General features: G+C 44.8%; 1 protein-coding gene across 1 annotated transcript in view; it reads left to right on the top strand.

The window, feature by feature from the left end:
• The first annotated feature begins 444 nt into the window (after window positions 1-444).
• EEPD1 (endonuclease/exonuclease/phosphatase family domain containing 1) overlaps window positions 445-14,651 on the top strand; it is a 146,713-nt gene continuing 132,506 nt past the window's right edge. Inside the window, exon 1 of the mRNA XM_011973000.1 lies at window positions 445-1,516. Coding sequence (XP_011828390.1) covers window positions 639-1,516 — 878 coding nt within the window. The 5' untranslated portion in view covers window positions 445-638. The remainder of the gene's footprint in view (window positions 1,517-14,651) is intronic.

The following is a 14,651-nucleotide window of genomic DNA, read 5'->3' as shown; positions in this document are numbered from 1 at the left end:
CGGGGACCCGCGGCAGGTCGGGTGGGGGGGTCGATAAGCCCCTTCTCAGTGCCGGCACCGGGGAGCACGGACCTCCCAGGTTGCAGGTAGCGCTGTGTCAGATGCGGAGCGTGGGGGAGGTGGGGTGCCCCCCGCGTCTGTGTGAGCCCGAGTGTGGGTGACCCAGGTGTCGGAGTTGAAAGAGGCCTGGAGAAGAGGTGTGAAGCTGATGGGGATAGGTCTTTTCCCAAAAGAAACGGCTCATAGCCTTTTTGGGCTCAGTGTGATAAAACCCGGACGTCCCCAGAGGAGAATCCACATGGGCCCAGCCTCACCGTGCCTGCGTTTTTTAGGGGTTCACGGGCAGCCACCAGTCCCTGACTCCTGGTTACTAACTCCAGCACTAGGTAGGGGGTGCTAATGCAAATTGCCTAATTCAATGGGTTTCTATGTTTATTATTTTCTAGGCGGCCAAGTGAAAGGTAATTTTGGACATGCCAGGCATGGAAGATTCGGTGTTTGTCTGTAGTAACCTCTTCAGTCCCTGAATCCTGCACCTTCTGTTTTTCTGTGCTTGCACGGCCTACTGGGCTTCCTCCCTAGCCAGAGAGCTCTTCTGCAGTGGTGAGGCCTTCCCGGGCGCTTGATCCTGGCGGATCATGGGGAGCACCCTGGGCTGCCACCGCTCCATCCCCAGGGACCCCTCGGACTTGTCCCATAACCGCAAGTTCAGCGCAGCCTGTAACTTCAGCAACATCCTGGTGAATCAGGAAAGGCTCAACATCAACACTGCCACGGAGGAGGAGCTGATGACCCTGCCTGGGGTGACACGTGCTGTGGCACGCAGCATTGTGGAGTACCGAGAGTATATCGGTGGCTTCAAGAAGGTGGAGGACCTGGCATTGGTCAGTGGTGTAGGCGCCACCAAGCTGGAGCAGGTCAAGTTTGAGATCTGTGTGAGCAGCAAGGGCAGCTCCACGCAGCACTCTCCCAGTTCCCTGCGGCGGGACCTGCTAGCAGAGCAGCAGCCTCACCACCTGGCCACAGCTGTGCCCCTCACCCCACGTGTTAACATCAACACAGCCACCCCGGCCCAGCTCATGAGCGTGCGAGGCCTCTCGGAGAAAATGGCCCTCAGCATCGTGGACTTCCGCCGTGAGCATGGGCCCTTTCGCAGCGTTGAGGACCTAGTGAGGATGGATGGTATCAATGCCGCCTTCCTGGACAGGATACGGCACCAGGTGTTTGCTGAGAGGTCCAGGCCCCCATCCACCCACACGAACGGGGGACTGACCTTCATCGCCAAGCCTCACCCGAGCCCCACCTCCCTGAGCCTGCAGAGTGAGGACCTGGACCTGCCGCCAGGGGGGCCCACCCAGATTATCTCCACTCGGCCCTCCGTGGAGGCCTTTGGAGGCACAAGGGATGGGAGGCCTGTGCTGAGGCTGGCCACCTGGAACTTGCAGGGCTGTTCCGTGGAGAAGGCCAACAACCCCGGGGTGCGAGAGGTGGTGTGCATGACACTCCTGGAAAACAGGTGAGGACGGGGACCACCATGGGTGTTGGGTGTGAAGGCGACTTGTGCATGGCCTCATCTATGGATGCAAATGAGTGGATTCTTTTGTGAGTAGGGAGGGTGCAAGAGTTTTTAATCAGTGTTCTTGAAGGCTCAACCAATATTGTCACCTGAGAATGGACTGTCCTCCTGCTTCGGAATTTTCTGAATGCAGTTGGGCTTGTGGACAATGTCTTGAGCATGAGATATCTGACTGATTCATAATTTTGGGGTAAGCGGAGGTTGTGTTTTTGTTACTGATTTGGAGGATGCTGGGTGTACACCAAGTCAGGCACTCAGAGCATGGGAACTGGTGCAGTTTTGCATGTGAGAAGGAGCTCATTGGATTTTGTTTATTAATGGGAGGGAAAATCATATTTGTTCCATCAAATATGCCTATTTGTGCGTACAAGATCATCTTAAAGGCCGAGTATTTGCAAACACATACAAGTGTCTATATTTACCAAAATGCTATGAATGAATCACTCTCCATTCTTTTTCCTTATTTAACCTGGAGTTGGTTTTCAGCCCTACAATTGTGGCCCAAAATGTGTGTAACCTTTTCTGTCCCATAGCCAGAAAAAAGCAAGCTGACGTGTGTGTGAAAATTGGCCAGATTTTCCCCATCTAAAGCAAAGAAAAGAGTCTAGTAGGATAGGCCGTTACCACAGAGCGTTTACATTATTCACAATACTGCTCTCTGTAGGAATTTCTGTTAGCCTCATCATAAAACAAAAACAATATTATTTTGGCAGTAACTCCTGCTGTTAGTAAAATAGCGTACTGTATAATGTAATCAGGTGTGGGAAGGAAAGAAATATTTGTGATGGTCCCTTCCAGGTCATAAGAGCTGTGATCCTGGACTTGAGGCGTTTTGCCCCGCCACCCACCAGGGGTGCAGTGTTGGTGGCTATTCGTTGATTTCCTTTGCACTGAGTTGTTGGTGAGGCTGGCGGCGGGGGCGGCAGTTTGGTGACACAAAGTGAACTCTCAGCGGGAAATCACAGTGTATGATGGCAGATCACCAGGAAAATTAGTGAGGAGAAAAGCAGGTCACAACGTTTCCTTGGCACTGACCCAGTGGCATGCTGTCGTCACTGAGAGAGGGACTCCACACTGGGTCAGGGAACTGGACTGGGGAGCCCTTGAATGCTCTGCCTGCAGTGCTGTGTCCTCTCTTTTGCAGCCTAACTCACTCCTTTTGCAGAGTCTTCTTGTGCACAGGTGAGAGCTGGACTCGGGCCCTGGGAGACAGTTGTCAAGAATGGCTTGATAATTGTTCTCTTTATCCATAGCAGCATGGGCATGTGAATGGGAAATGAGGAGGGGAGAGGCAGGAAAGGACACAGCTGCTTAATTCCTATTATGGTTTCTAGTGGCTCAATTTGGGAGGGAGGTGATGGATTTGGATCAAAAGTTGGTCCAGTGGGACTGACCAGCTAGGCAGCCCCTGCCCCCCAGTGGTTTCTAAAGTGTGGTCCCCCCGGCCCAGGGGATGAGCGACATCAGCTACTGACTCAGAAACTTTGTTTCTGTGTTTTAACACACCCTCCAGGTTGTTCTGATGCACACTAAAGTTTGAGAACCGTTGTATTAGGTGTTAGGCAATCAGCTGTCCTTCTGTCCCTTGGAAGCTCCTTCCCCTGGCAGGGTTAGTGAATTCATGCAGAACTTTGCAGGTACAGTCGGCCCTCCATACCTGTGAGTTCCACATCCATGAATTCAACCAACTGTAGATGGAAAATATTCAGGGAAAAAAAAGGTTGCGTCTATCCTGAACATGTTGAGTTTTTTCTTGTCATTCCCTAAACAATCCAGTATGGCAACTATTCATATAACATTTACATTGTATTAGACATTCTAAGTAATCTAAAGATGAATTAAAATATACTGGAGGATGTGCATAGGTTATGTATAAATAATATGCCATTTTACGTCAGGGACTTGAGCATCGTGGATTTTGGTATCACTGGGACTCCTGGAATCAGTCTCTGCAGATACCAAGGTACAGTTGTCCTTTTTATTTTCCCCTTTGATTGTTTTGATTATCCTTCTAGTTATTCAACCTTGTGATATTCTTTCTGGCCAAGGCTTGAGGAGCTTATTCATCTTCTAGGATATATGAATATGAAGGGTAGAGAATGGGAGAGTGAGCAGAAATGGCTGGCCTCAGCGCTGGCTCCACCCTGCAGCCCACTGAGCAGGAGCCCTCACGACTCTTGTCCATTATGAAGGTGCTGGGGTTGTCCTGTTTTTTTCTTCTTTGGGTTTCCTAGAGAGATGACGATTTGCTGAAGACATTGAACTATTGTCATCAGGCAAGAGTGCAGGAAAGGCTTACCCAAACCCACCTGTAAGTGACTGGGAAGGTGACCGGCACCATCACATTCTCACTCTTGGCCGAATGTGTTGGGGGTTGGTGGTTCTCTTTGCCCGGTCACAATGGATTCAGTATTCCAGACACTCCTAGCACATTGTTAATGTTTGGTAAACATGAACTAATGGATCAGGGCCTGATCCCCTACAGAGCAGGGTGAGTGCATTCCCTGTATGACTGTCCTAGAGTATCAAAAGCTGTCACAGAGTAGATGTGTCCTCAATGATAGCAGCACCCATTCTCCAAGGGCTATGTGTTCGTCCTGATTCACAGAAATCTCTCCCATTCCAGTTGTTCCCATATTAGTAAGAGGAAATACATTTAGTATGAGCAAGAATGGATGCAGGTGATTTTCTGGGTGGCTCTGATTTACATCCATGTATACTTGTAATAAAAGAGTTTCCTAACTTTTGGTTATGCCTTCGTGCTTTCTAACAGCTTTCCCATTTATTTGATTTTCCTAGTAAGTCTGGGATGTAGGTAACACTGGCTTTTATTAATGATTCTTCATCTCTGGCTGAGGAAACTAAAATCAAATAAGTTAAATGACATGACTCTATCATGCAGCTCATTAGTGACTCAGCTGGGACTGGGACCCAGACCTTCTGACCTTAGACCTATGCCCTATGCAAGCTTGCTGTGTTTTGTAAGCACAACACCTTTAACCTGCCTCTTGGTTAGACACCCATCCTCTGCCTCATCAAGGGCACTTGCTAAATTGTGAGCCAGTTACAGTTTCTTAAATTAAACCCATTGTAAAGGGATTTTAAAGATACCCTTAGGCAGTTCCTTTGCAAAGGGAATAGTTGGCTCTTGATTTTTCTGTGAATTTGCTTTAGTAGGTGTGTTTTCTTAGGCTGAAGGGTAGCTGTCTGGGATGGGAGTTAGAGTCTTCTCTTAACCTTCTTACAGCATGTCTGAGCTATAAGAAACTGTTTTGCAAGTGAGGCGTGAGGTAGGACAGCATTAATTGATAATCATACAGTCACCAGGAGCCTTCAGGGATGCCATGCTGGTAGCACAGAACTGACAGATTTCATTAGATTATTTTGCCAAGTATCAGTCTGAGGCAATACTCTTCCTTGTTCAGTATTTATGGAGCAAGATTACAGGGGAATATTTTTGCTAATATGCTTGCAAAATTTGGAGACAGTCCACATCTGGATTGAAAATTGGTTAATTTTTCATTTTTACTTATTTATTTTTTACTGGGAAGTCATTCTGTTTTGAGAGTCTCTTTGGTTATTGAAAGTATAAACCCTCAGCAAGCTGAAAAATAATCTCCAAAATAAATAAGAACATTTGACATCCCAGTTGCTCATTTTCCCTGTGGCCTATAGAAGAAGAGAACTTGAGTGTCAAAGTCTTTAGCCCTATAATGGCTTAAATCAGTTTTCTTGCCACATGTCTGTGGTATCAAAGCACAAGGTGGATTAGTGCCACACACTGATAGTGAAAAAAGAGATTTTGCTTTATTAGGCTTGATTAGTAGGATCAGTATAAACATAACCCATCTTGTCATTTGATTCATTCGTTGAAAAATATGTATTGAATGTCTGCTGTGTGCATTTATACGCTTATTTCAGGAATCAACTTGGCCCTGTTACTTACCAAATTTAAGTCAATGTAGATTAGTTTGTGTGGCCCAGCCTCAAAACAGTCTAGTAAACCCAGAGTTTTGGGGCAAGTCGCAGGGAGTGATTGATGCATGGTTGTATTTTTCTCATATGAACAATAGACTCACCCTGGGAGGTTGAAGGGTGGGTGGATGCAGCCAGATGTTACATTTGGGGACAGAATGCCCAGCAATCCTCTTAAAGTAGAAATTGTGAAATCCATTTTGACACTTGTGGAAACTGAGGCTCTGAGAGGTTAAATAGCATCTGTGTGGCCTTCAGAAATGTAGATATTGGAGTCAGGATTTGAAGGTTGTCTGCTTTCAAAGTAGAGGGATTAGGCCGGATTAGTCATGTCTTTTCCCAAACTCCAACCCCTTCCGCTGCCTCTCACTCCCAGCCCACCCACATTTCCTCCCTGCCTTTGGCTGGCCAGGTATCAGGGTCTTGGGGGAGAAGTAGGGCTTCCCTATAACACTGAGATTGTGTCCGACCTCTGTTTTTTCCTATTTTTGTTCCTCTAAAGGATGGGGCTTGGGGCCAGAGGCAGAGCCAATCCAGAGGGTGTCAGGGCTCCTCCACCAAGCCCCTCAAATGTGAGTCTGTGACCTTGGGCCTGACTCCAAGATCAAGTTCCAGTTTTCTGAGCCAAGGAACTCTAAGTTGTTTCTAAATAGAAAGATGGTCAATAATAAGAGTGTTGTGGATTTGTAAGAGAAGACAGTGTGAATGCAGGGAACTTCCAATGTAGGCAGAACTTAGGGTTTCTTTCACTAAAGGGAAAGGTGTGACTTTTGTTTTAAAAGGAAGCTGGGCCCATTTTGGGTCTGATTTCAAGGTTCTTTGGGAGTTTGACGATGTTGATTTTCCCAGGGGCTATCCATTCCTTATTCACTCATTCACTCATGCATCCATTCGTTCATTCAATTAGCAGATCTGTTTGGAGCTCTCACTAAGTACCAGGTTCTGTATCAGACTCTGAAAATAAAGTGAAGACAAGACAAAGTCCCTGCACTCATGGAACTTCTGTTCTAGGTGGAGAGACAAACAGGTCAACACACAGATCAATCATCACAGATAGTGGTGCATGCTGAGGGTGATGGAGGTGAAGTAAAGAGAAACCTATTTAGATGGGGGTCAAAGAAGGCCTCAGCTGAAAGCTGATGGATGAGAAGAAGTCAGGCATGGAACAAGCCAGGGAAAAGAATGCTCCATGGTGGAAATGGCGAGTGCAGAGGCCCCGAGAGTGCTGGTTCCAGACAGAAGGCCAGAGTTCTAGAGTGGCGGGTGGGTGGGGCTGCAGAGCAAGGCCAGGCCAGATCAGATGGGGCCTACAAGACTTCTCTTGTAACAGCAGAAGGAGGCCACAGAAGGTTAGAAGCAGAGGCTGAAGAAATGACCTCTTACCAGATAGTCTGACTGCTGGGGGGTGCTGGAGGAGGCGTGCATGGAGTGGGTCCTGGGAGTTGAGTGAAGAAGCTGTTGCAGGATTCAGGCTAAAGGCAATAATGTCTGGGGAGATGTGGAAGTGGGCAGAGATGAGAAGGCTTTTAGAGGTAAAAATTGGCAAGACTTGCCTATATTGTAGATAGTGTGAGATTCAGCAGGTAGCTTGTTTAAAATGCTCTGAGGTTTCTAGGAGATAGGTGCAGAGGCACGTATCATAAGAAATCCTAGGGCTGACACACATGCCTCTGTATTGTTTTAACATGATGCAGGGTGTTCACCTCACCCTTCCCCTTGGCCACAGCTGTGCCCTGGGTGTGGGGTCTTAGATCCATAGCAGATGGAGTGTGAGGCCACAGTCTGCCCTCTGCAGATGGGGCATCTGGCAAGGCCACATATGCTCTTCAGCATCAATGACAAACAGAACCAGGGCTTGCTGTGGGGACTTTAGGTGACTATTTCTATCAGGAGAGGTTCACATACATTCATTTCAACATTGAGCAGCTACTTTGTGCTCACTACCTGATGAGGTCAGAGACACGGGCACAGGAAGACCCCACCCTGTGGTCAGGGGGCTCACCGTCTCAAGGACATACACATTCAGCGGGTATTTCCAGGATGATGTGTGGGATGAGGGAGGATGTGAAGCTTGCTAAGAGACTTGAGAGCACAGGAATTTGTTCTCTGTCTGCTTGGCTCTGCAGGTATGTGAGACCTCAGCATCCGGTCAGGGATGAGAAGAGAGGACCAAGTCAGGTGGACGGGAGGTTGGAGTGTGAGAGGAAGGAATGTAATGGCATAGTGACAATTGAGGCTAAAAGTCAGCATCCTCCCTCCCGCATTGCACACACATGGCTGAAGAGGGGGAGGTCCAAGCTGGGCCCTGCACTGAGGCTTATAATCCGAAATACTCAGACAGGAACATGGCAGCCTCCCACACAAGGCTCCTCACAGCGAGAGAATCCGGTATACAAATGCCAAGCTTATAAGCAGCAAGGTATGTGTCATTTTAATTTCAAAATGACCATCCCCAGCCTGGGCGACATAGCAAGACCCTATTGCTACAAAAAAATTAAAAATTAGCTGAGTGGGGTAGTGCATGCCTGTAATCCCAGCTACTGGGAAGGCTGAGGTGAGAGGATCTCTTGAGCCCAGGAATTCAAGGTTGAGGTGAACTGTGATCATGCCATTGTTCTCTAGCCTCAGTGACAGAGTGAGACCCTGTCTCTCTAAGAAAAAAAAAAAAATTACTCTACCTTACAAAGGATTTTATCCCAGAATTCCCTAAGAACAGTCTCTGTCAGTAACAAATTAAATGATGCATTTCACTGAACTTCTATTTGCTCATCATGGACATCCTGGTTTGTGTGTGGTAATAGCTGGGTAGAATTTCACACTGATGACTTCTCATATCATAACATTCAGGAAATACCACCAAAATGTCCTGCTCTACCTGACAGGCTGTTAGTCCTCATCAAATATTTAGGAATCTTAGAAGCTTCCTCACCCTCTTTCTCATGAATGTACACAGGCCAAAATTCTTATGTAACATCTTGATTGACAGCAGCCAAATTGCTGAACTCAAGTGGCTGGGAAAACCCTGGAGAGGTATGCTCAGAGTAAACATTTCATTATAAAGAGAAGTGTGGAATCCTTCTTGCAGAGTCTTGAATAAAGAAAGCCTGGGTTGGCCGGGTGCGTTGGCTCACACCTGTAATCCCAACTTTGGGAGGCTGAGGTGGGTGGATCCCTTGAGCCTAGGAGTTCAAGACTAGCCTGGGCAACATAGTGAAATCCCATCTCTACAAAAAATACAAAAATTACCCAAGGGTGGTGGTGCACACTGGTAGTCCCAGCTACTACACCCGTAGTCCCAGCTACTCAGGAAGCTGACGTGGGAGGGAGGTTAGCTTGAGCCTGGGAGGCGTAGGTTGCAGTGAGCTGAGATGGTGCCACTGCACTCCAGCCTGGGCACAGAGCGAGACCCTGTCTTAAAAAACAAAGAAAAGAAAGAAAAAAGGAAAACCTGGATTTTCTTTACTGACTACAATTCCCCAACTAATATTGATTTGTTATTTGTTTCCAGTGAGCCCTTGTTTCCTAATTCTGTTTTGGTTCCGCTGTTACCTGATTAAGCTGTTAAGCTGGGCCTTAAATTGTTTTACCTAGAGGCTGCTGTATACTCCTGAAATGCAGTGCTTAAGCAACAGAACGTTGTTCCCATTGCCACCTTTAAGGTTGCGCATGCTTTGAATGTTCTACAGATCTGAAGTCATGTTTGCTCACCCAAAAACTGGAGAATAAAACTGGTACTTTGTCTCTCTCAGCTTATGCTAAAAGTGGCAGGTCTCAGGGGGGTTGTTGTTTTTTAAAAAAATATCTGTCCAATATCATGTTAAAAAAACACTTCTTTATAGGTATTTTCTATTAAGCAAATTCAATCTGATTTTTTTTTTTTTTTTTAGCAGTTTCTGTTTCTTGAATGGGAAAAAGCCAATATTTGGGTGACATTAGGCCTTGGTCTTAACTGCCAGCGGTCTCAGGGCTCCTTCCTTCCTTTCTTGGTGGGCAGCCTCTGTGACTTCAGATTATTGTGTTGTTTAATGGGTAGGTTTTTTTTTTTTTTTTTTTTTTTCCTTTTCAAAGTGATTCCTGATCTTTTAAAGTTTTAATTTGAGGACTCATTTTAGATGGCAAAATACTTCATGTCCCTCCTCTCTCCCTCACTTGATGATGGACTTTTAGTGTCCACTTAGTGGTAGAGGTTATACTAGAACAAAAGCAATGATGATTAACACTGACAGTGGCTGTGGCTGAGGCCCATAGCTAAGTTATAGATACAGAAGAGGTGGCTCAGGGAAGCTGAGAAGTTTTACTGCTTTTGGAGGGTGGGACTTGGATTATAATCCAAAGTCTTTACAGTTAGACTCCAAAATTTGATGATAAAAAGTTATTCTGTTCAGTAATGCTTCTCAGAGTAGTTGTATTTCATTCACCCAGACTGCATTGTAGACTAGATGCTTTCTTAACCAGCTTGGCTTGGGTTCTCTAGGTTATGATTTTTCATAAGTATACTGATATTTAATATCATCATGTGTCTGTGAACATATGTATTTGTCTTAGTGTTTGTCTCTTCAAAGTGGAGCAAGGATGTTTGCAAAGCAAACTGATTGCAGGATACTATATTTTTATGGCTTTTCACTCTTTTGTAATTGTCTTAACCACACTTATTTTGACAGCAATTTCTTAAACAACTTGCTTTTTAAGAAGCTTTTCAAGTATCCATCTTCATTTTCTTAGAAACAGTTTATTTTTCTGCTCATGCTTCTATTTCACCAGTTGATAATCACATTTTAGGAGATCATGGTAATATGTGCAACTGACATAAACAGTTTAAGGACAGACACAGTTGACTCTCTGGTAAGCACATGATGCCCTGCTCACAGCTGATCAAGCCAAGTGTACTCATTGCGCCATGGGCATCCCTCAGCTTGTTTTACAAAGGGAATGGGGACACTTTGGTAGGTCCCTTGAGTGGAGGTTGGTTAGGAAAACATCTATTATGTTTTTTGAAACGATTACTATGGTAACCAAGTTGTTTATTTAAGCTAGATTCAGTGTTTGCTCTACATGTTTATTGTAGACCCCAACAGGTAACTGCAGGTTGTTACCGACCCACCACGCTTCCCTCTAGGAGATTGATTGAAAAAGTCAATCTCTGGAGAAGACAGTCAAGCACTGAGTAATATTTGGTCAATGACAGATTGTGTATATGACGGTATTCCCAGAAGATTATAATGGGACTGGAAAATTCCTGTTGACTGGTGACATCTTCATGATCCTGATCCCATGTAAGCTTAGGATAATGTGTGTGTGTCTCCGTGTTTAACAAAAAAGTTTAAAAAGTAAAAAAGAAATATATTTAACAGTAGCAAAAACTTGTAAAGTAAGGATATAAAGAAAGAAAATATTTTTATACGGTTGTACTGTGTTTGAGTTTTAAGCTATGTTATTACAAAAGTCAAAAAGATTAAAAAATTTAAAAGTTTATAAAGTAAAAATGTTACAGTAAGCTAAGGGTAATTTATTAGTGAAGAAAGAAAAGAACGTTTAATTTAATGTAGCCTAAGTGCACAGTGTTTATAAAATCTACAGTAGTGTAAGTCATGTCCTGGACCTTCATATTCTTTCACCATTCACCACTCACTCAGAGCAATCTCCAGTCCTGCAAGATCCATTCATGGCAAGTGCCCTACACAGATGTACCATGTTTTACATTGCATACTGTATTTGTACTGTACTTTTTCTATGTTTAAATACTATAGTATTACAGTTGTCTACAGTCTTCAGTACAATAACATACTATGTAGGTTTATAGCCTAGGAGCAGGCTCTACCATCTAGGTCTGTGAAAGTCCACTCTGTGAAGTTTACACAATGATGAAATCACCTAATGATCCATTTCTTTTTCTTTCTTTCTTTCTTTTTTTGGAGACAGAGCCTTGCTCTGTCGCCTGTGCCCACCACCATGTCCTGGCTAATTATTATTTTTTTTTTGTATTTTTAGTAGAGACAGGGTTTCCATGTTGACCAGGATGGTCTCGATCTCTTGACCTCCTGATCTGCCTGCCTCAGCTTCCCAAAGTGCTGGGATTACAGGCATGAACCACCGGGCCTGGCCCTAATGATCCATTTCTTAGAACATATCCCCATTGTTAAACGGTGCATGATTGTATTTATGAAGTCAAGAATTTGACTCATAAATTGATAGTTTGACTCAAATTGATACATTGTCCCAATTTCCCCTAAAAAGTCTCCTGCAACTTTTAGAAATAAAAAAGGTGAAGTCCTAGTGAGCTTTTATTTTGATTTAATACCTGTACTAGTCAGCATTTTCTTCAGCGATACAGATGAACTGCTTGCAGAACTGATGAATACTGTAAACGGAGAGGGATTCAGGCAGGGGGATGGGACTAGATGGCTTGTAAATACTTTCCCAAGTTCGTGACTCCACACTGTCTTTTAAAAATGGTCTGAATTGAATTTTGAAGTCTTATTTTTAAAATATTAAATACACGTCCACACAAGTGAAACTGTACAAGAAACTGTGTATTAATACACAGTATACATTTGTTGAACTCAGTTTAATGCCAGGCAAGACTGTTTGGAGTTGGTTTGTAATTTTTTGTGTTATGTTAGTTTGGATGTCTCCTGAATTTGTAATAAAAAATGCAAGTAGTTGTTAGATATTGTTAGAATTTCAGCTAGAAAAGGAGTTGCTTCTGTCTTTTAAACTTTGAGGTAAATTTTATTAAGAGCATTTGAAATTACAAAATGGATTTTTAAGATATTACCATTTGCAACCACTTAACTGTGAAAATCAGGAGGCCAGGAGAAGTGGCTCATGCCTGTAATCCCAGCACTTTGGGAGGCCTAGGTGGAAGGATCACTTGAGCCTAGGAGTTCGAGACTGACCCTGGCAACATGGCGAGAACCCCGTCTCTAGAAACAAACAAACAAACAAACAAAACCGAGATTTCTTGTCATTGGTCAACCTAAGCAAGATAAACTGGATGAAGAATGAGAAATGAGACTGTAAGATCACCTATAACCCTGATTTCAAATACCATATTTGCGTTCATTCAAACTGCTGTGGTATTTCGATTGATTGATTCTGTTGGTTCAAATGATATATTTAAATATATGCATTTCTTTCAAATCACAAAAGTCCCTTCCAATCCTGAGGCTTTTTCCACAGAGAGGGAAAATGATCACTGTTACTACCAAATACCCTTGAATACTGAGAAGGAAGAGTGGCTGCTGTTCCTATAGATAAGATGTGTTTGGTTTTTAGGGCCGCCACAATGAAGTCCCACAGACTGGGGGGCTTCAGCCACAGAAATGATTGTCTCACAGTTCTGGAGGCTGGGAGTTTGAGATCAGGACGTCGGCCAGCTTGGTTTTTCTCAGTCCACTTTCCGTGGTTTGCAGATGACTGTCCTCTCCTTGTGTCTTCACATGGTCTTTCCTCTGTACCCAAAATCTCTTCTTATGAGGTCAACCAGTCATATCAGATTAGAGCTTACCCCGATGGCCTCCTTTTACCTTTATCAACTCTTTCAAGGCCCTATCTCCAAATACAGTCACATTCTGAAGTACTGGGGGTTAGGGCTTCAACAGAGGAATTTGCGGGGGTGGGGACACAATTTAACCCTTGACAAGATGGTTTCAGAAAAATTACCCAGGGGTGTCCTTCTGGGCTGTTTGTGAGCAGCTTGCTCCTCTTAGTTTTTTCTGGAGGGATGACGATTTCAAAGTATTTGTTTCACAGTTTAAATGCTAGAGAAAGCTGCATTTGAGTTCCTGGAGGGACACACTGCTCTGCCAAGAGGAATGGCTTTCTTGCCGGGCCATAGTAGATAGGGTCCAGCTGTTAGGGCCTGGACCCTTGCACTTCTCTCCTTCAGATTTGCTAGTCTGAGTTTTCCTCTGAAAAGAGAGCAGTAACCTGGAGCCTTCTACACTGCCACCCCCGCGCAGCAGCCTCCAGTTTGCCAAGTTCCTTGCTTGCCCTTGGCTATAAGTAATATTGATGCGTAACTTTGCCAAACCCTGGGCACTGGGTACCAATTTCAGTTAGAGATTTAGTGCCATTTAGAGCGTAGTGCCCATTATTATTATTATTATTATTATTATTATTTTTATTATTGTTGACAGAGTCTCGATCTGTCACCCAGGCTGGAGTGCAGTGGTGCCATCTCGGCTCACTGCAACATGTGTCTCCCTGGTTCAAGCGATTCTCCTGCCTCAGCCTGCTGAATAGCTGGGATACAGGCGCGCGTCACCATGCCTGGCTGATTTTTGTGTTTTTAGTAGAGACAGGGTTTCACCACATGGGCCAGGCTGGTCCCATAGTACTCTTTAGAATTGCCGTGGAAGGGCAAGATTCAGAGTGACCCCTGTGAAGCCAACCCAAGTTGGGCTTTCCCTGACTTCTATAGTTAAGCACGCCAGCTGTGGGCTCCCCTATTAGCACGTATTTCCCCTGCCATGACCATCTCTCAGTTGTAATTGTGTGTTGGTGCTGTCTGCCGTGTGGACTGCACCTCATAAGGGCAGGAGTCATGCATATATAGTGGAGTTGTGGCACAGTAGCACTCAGGAATTTGTGGAAAGAATAAATGATCGCTAACATTTATTGAGGATTTATTTTACCCCACATGCTGTTGCCTTTGATATTCATTAACTGAATGCTCACACTACCTCAGTGAGGTGAGTAAACTATGTCCACTTTACACATAAGGAAACTTAAAGAATATAAGCTGACTTGCATGAAGTGACGTACTTGGTGAGACTGGAATTAGCCAGAGCCCAAACTCTTTCAGATGCAGAGGTAGCAAATCCATAAACTTAGAGATGGGACCAAAAGGTTAAGAAAGGGGACAGTTGGCCAGGCACAGTGGTTCACGTCTGTAATTCCAGCACTTTGGGAGGCCGAGGCGGGTGGATCATGAGGTCAGGTGATCGAGACCATCCTGGCCAACATGGTGAAACCCTGTCTACTAAAAATACAAAACGAAATTAGCTGGGTGAGGTGGTGGGTGCCTGTAGTCCCAGCTACTCAGGAGGCTAAGGCAGGAGAAAGGGGTGAATGCAGGAGGCGGAGCTTGTAGTGAGCC

The sequence above is a fragment of the Mandrillus leucophaeus genome, unplaced genomic scaffold (genome assembly GCF_000951045.1).
Source record: "Mandrillus leucophaeus isolate KB7577 unplaced genomic scaffold, Mleu.le_1.0 Scaffold100, whole genome shotgun sequence".
In the NCBI taxonomy this organism is placed as follows: domain Eukaryota; kingdom Metazoa; phylum Chordata; class Mammalia; order Primates; family Cercopithecidae; genus Mandrillus; species Mandrillus leucophaeus.
Note: the sequence above shows the minus strand (reverse complement) of the source record. Positions and strands in the feature narration are given on the sequence as shown.